The 3,005-nt window shown below is 52.7% G+C and overlaps 1 protein-coding gene across 3 annotated transcripts in view; it reads left to right on the top strand.

Annotated features, from left to right (window-relative positions):
- TSPAN32 (tetraspanin 32) overlaps nt 1-3,005 on the top strand; it is a 35,926-nt gene that overhangs the window by 2,812 nt on the left and 30,109 nt on the right. For all 3 annotated transcript variants that reach the window (XM_035892856.1, XM_009637282.2, XM_035892855.1), the window contains exon 3: nt 858-955. In XM_035892856.1, the coding sequence (XP_035748749.1) occupies nt 858-955 (98 nt within the window). The remainder of the gene's footprint in view (nt 1-857; nt 956-3,005) is intronic.

Genomic DNA, 3,005 nt, shown 5'->3' with positions numbered 1-3,005 from the left:
GGGTAGCAGGCTAGAGCAAAGAGATGAGAACAGCCCAGATACTAAAACACTCTGCTCACTTCTGCTGGGCTGGCATCTGCTGCTTCTCCCAAGCTATAGTCTGGGCTTAAACATGCCCACACCCTCTCTAGATCCTGGTTCTCAATTTCGGTTTAACAAGGCAGGTGTAAAAAATATGTTAGTCCAAAGTTAGGGGACAGCCCCCCCCCTTTCCCACACACACACACACCAGGGTCTGTATAGATTTGCACCTAATGCAGCTTTGCAGGCTCTCCTGTCCCAGCCGCCCCTCTCCAGCGATGTTTCCACGTGCTTTCCTCGCAAGCCTTAACTTCGCATGGTTAGCCCTGAGCGAGGGTTGCAAAGCCCTTTGCAGCAGTGTGGCCCCCGAGCCCTGCCCCGGGGTACCGGCTGTGGCCCTGCCTTAGCCAGGAGGAAACCGGAGGGCGAGTGTTGCACCAGATTAGCAGTGCACGAGGTCCCGATAGGGGCCGTGGGACAGCTGCTGCGCATCAGCACACCCCCCCTGTCGGGGGGGATCCTTATCAGAGTGCTGAAATAATTGACAGCTTGTGGTCTGTCGGGGGGACTGACACCCTTTTTAGGGTGCTTCGCTCTGCTGGAGCTGTGGGAACCACTCAGAGGTTTATAGCCCTGCCGGACAAGCAAAGCATATGCAAATGGAAGGTATTATATAAATGACAAAATAATTTCAGTTCTGCAACTTGGTCCTCTTGGAGCAGCTTCCCAAAATACACTTTTTGGCCCCTCTCTGGGAGAAAGCATCAGACCAGGCCTCTGTTAGCCCTAAAAGTCTCGGTGTCTGACCACAGCTCCCATGTCTGAATTCCTTCCAGCTTTCTACTTTGGGATCTGCCTCAGCATGACCCTGATCCTCGCAGCCTTGCTGAGCTCGGCCGCCACGGTGCGGGAATCACAGTGCCTCACCGCCATGGTGCGTACTGGGGGGGACTGCCTGGGAGGGGCTTTTTGTAACCTTGGATTGATACCCTTAAAATGTGGTGCCAGGGGGGAGCTGTTTCACCTTGTGCCCAGGAGCATGCATGCCTGTTCCTCCACCCTGTCCTGCAAGGGGACATTTTTGTAAAAGGCATGACCTTGCAGAGCCCTTCCAGCTGAAGATTGCATCTTTCTGCACCTCCTTTCGTTTGCCAGTGTGTTGTGTATGCAGCTTTCAGAGCGGGGTCAGAGGGAGCTGCTTATCTGCCAAAGCCATTGCAGTGGTGACGACTCCCAGCATATTTTTTTTTTCTTACCAAGTCAACATGTGGTTTGTGTGGGGAAACCTTAGCAGTGCAATTTTGAGTCCCACGTTGTTCTCCGACTTGTGGCAGAAAAGTGAGTCCTCCTCCTTCACCCCTTGCTGCAAACATCCACCACGGTGGTGGTGCAGGGCATACAAAGCACGGCAGCAGGCATGGGGGCTTTGGGCTGGACCCTCAGTTTCAGCCTCCAAGGAGAAGGTGGAGGGAGGTACCACAAGGGCTGAAAAGCCACCTTTCTCCTCTCCATCATGTCAAGTGCCTGTTTTGGCCCGGCTCATGCCAGCGTTAGTAAACTGGACTGTGAGCTCAGCTCCATTTCAAAGCACAGCCTGTACACAGGGCTTGGTCTGACTGCAGAGGCTGCCAGCCTCGGGGCAGGAGGGATGAGGGGAAAAGCGCGGCTCACTGCATGTCTGTCCGTGCTGTGTGAAGGGCAGGAGGTAACAGGTAGGCTGCTGTGCCTACCTGGATATGGACTGGCTATAAGGAAGAAATTCTTTACAGTGAGGGTGGTGAAACACTGGCAGGGGTTGCCCAGAGAGGTGGTGGAGGCCCCATCCCTGGGAACATTCCAGGCCAGGTTGGACGGGGCTCTGAGCAACCTGATCTGGTTAGCGGTGTCCCTGCTCCCTGCAGGGGGGTTGGGCTGGGTGACCTGTAGGGGTCCCTTCCAACCCAAAACAGTCTGTGATTCTGTGAAGCCATGCTTCATATAAAATAAGTGCATTGCTGTCATACATAAACTAGCTTTCAAGAGATTTATCTAATCTATGTAACTGGGGAAAACGATACTGATGGTGGAAATGAGAAGCAGACACCTTTAAAACTTAGCACAAAGCGGCTACTGAAGTTAATGTTTTCTCCTTCTCAATATGCAGTCTTCCTCGCTCTGTCCGAGATGCTCCAAGGGGGCTGAGTGACACAGTTCCCATGAATACTGCTGGCAGAGTACATCTAATTCCCCTCTCTTTTGCTGAAGGGTACTTTAGTGTTTGCCTCCAGTTACTGCATCAAAAAGAACAGACGGGTATGTGTACAGGCTAGGGGAGATTGTCAGGGCTGCCTGAAAATATAGTTGAAATTCTCTGTACTGGTGATTTGGTTGCCTTACTCCATGCACAGTATGGTTTGGGACATGCCTCTAGGTAAAAGAGGTTGTTAAAATTACAGCATTTTCCTGAAGGGGTAGTTGAAGGAAAGCATATCCAGCAAACTCCAGTGTTGCTGGCCCTCCTCCAAGGGCCACCTGATGCTGTTCTCCTTTCCCCTTGCTGGGTGGCGGGTGAGGATGAGCAGGTCCCTCCCTCCAGCCCCCCCCGTGGACTCCCGCAGCCCAGCCCGTTTGCTGTAACACAGCTATGCTCTGGCCACCAAAGAAACCCCTGGCTGGCAGAACCCCGACCTGAGCGATTTACTTTTCTCTGTGGCTCCTGTTCAGGGAGGTATCCTGTTCACTTTGCTTTAGCATTTGCAGTTTGGGTCCTCTGGGGGAGGCAGCTGTCTTCATTTTGGATTGCTGCTGAGACCATTGCCGTGAAGACACAGTATAATTTCCCTGGGGGAAGAGGGGGAAGGTTGCAAGGTGCCTTCCCCATGCCTGTGGCAACAAGGCATCCATCCCACTCTGCTCTCAGCGGGGATAACGGGATGAATCATAGAATCATAGAATCATTTGGGTTGGAAAAGACCTTTAAGATCATCGAGCCCAACTGTTAACCT

Source organism: Egretta garzetta, unplaced genomic scaffold, assembly GCF_000687185.1.
Source record: "Egretta garzetta isolate BGI_Z169 unplaced genomic scaffold, ASM68718v1 scaffold44, whole genome shotgun sequence".
In the NCBI taxonomy this organism is placed as follows: domain Eukaryota; kingdom Metazoa; phylum Chordata; class Aves; order Pelecaniformes; family Ardeidae; genus Egretta; species Egretta garzetta.
Note: the sequence above shows the minus strand (reverse complement) of the source record. Positions and strands in the feature narration are given on the sequence as shown.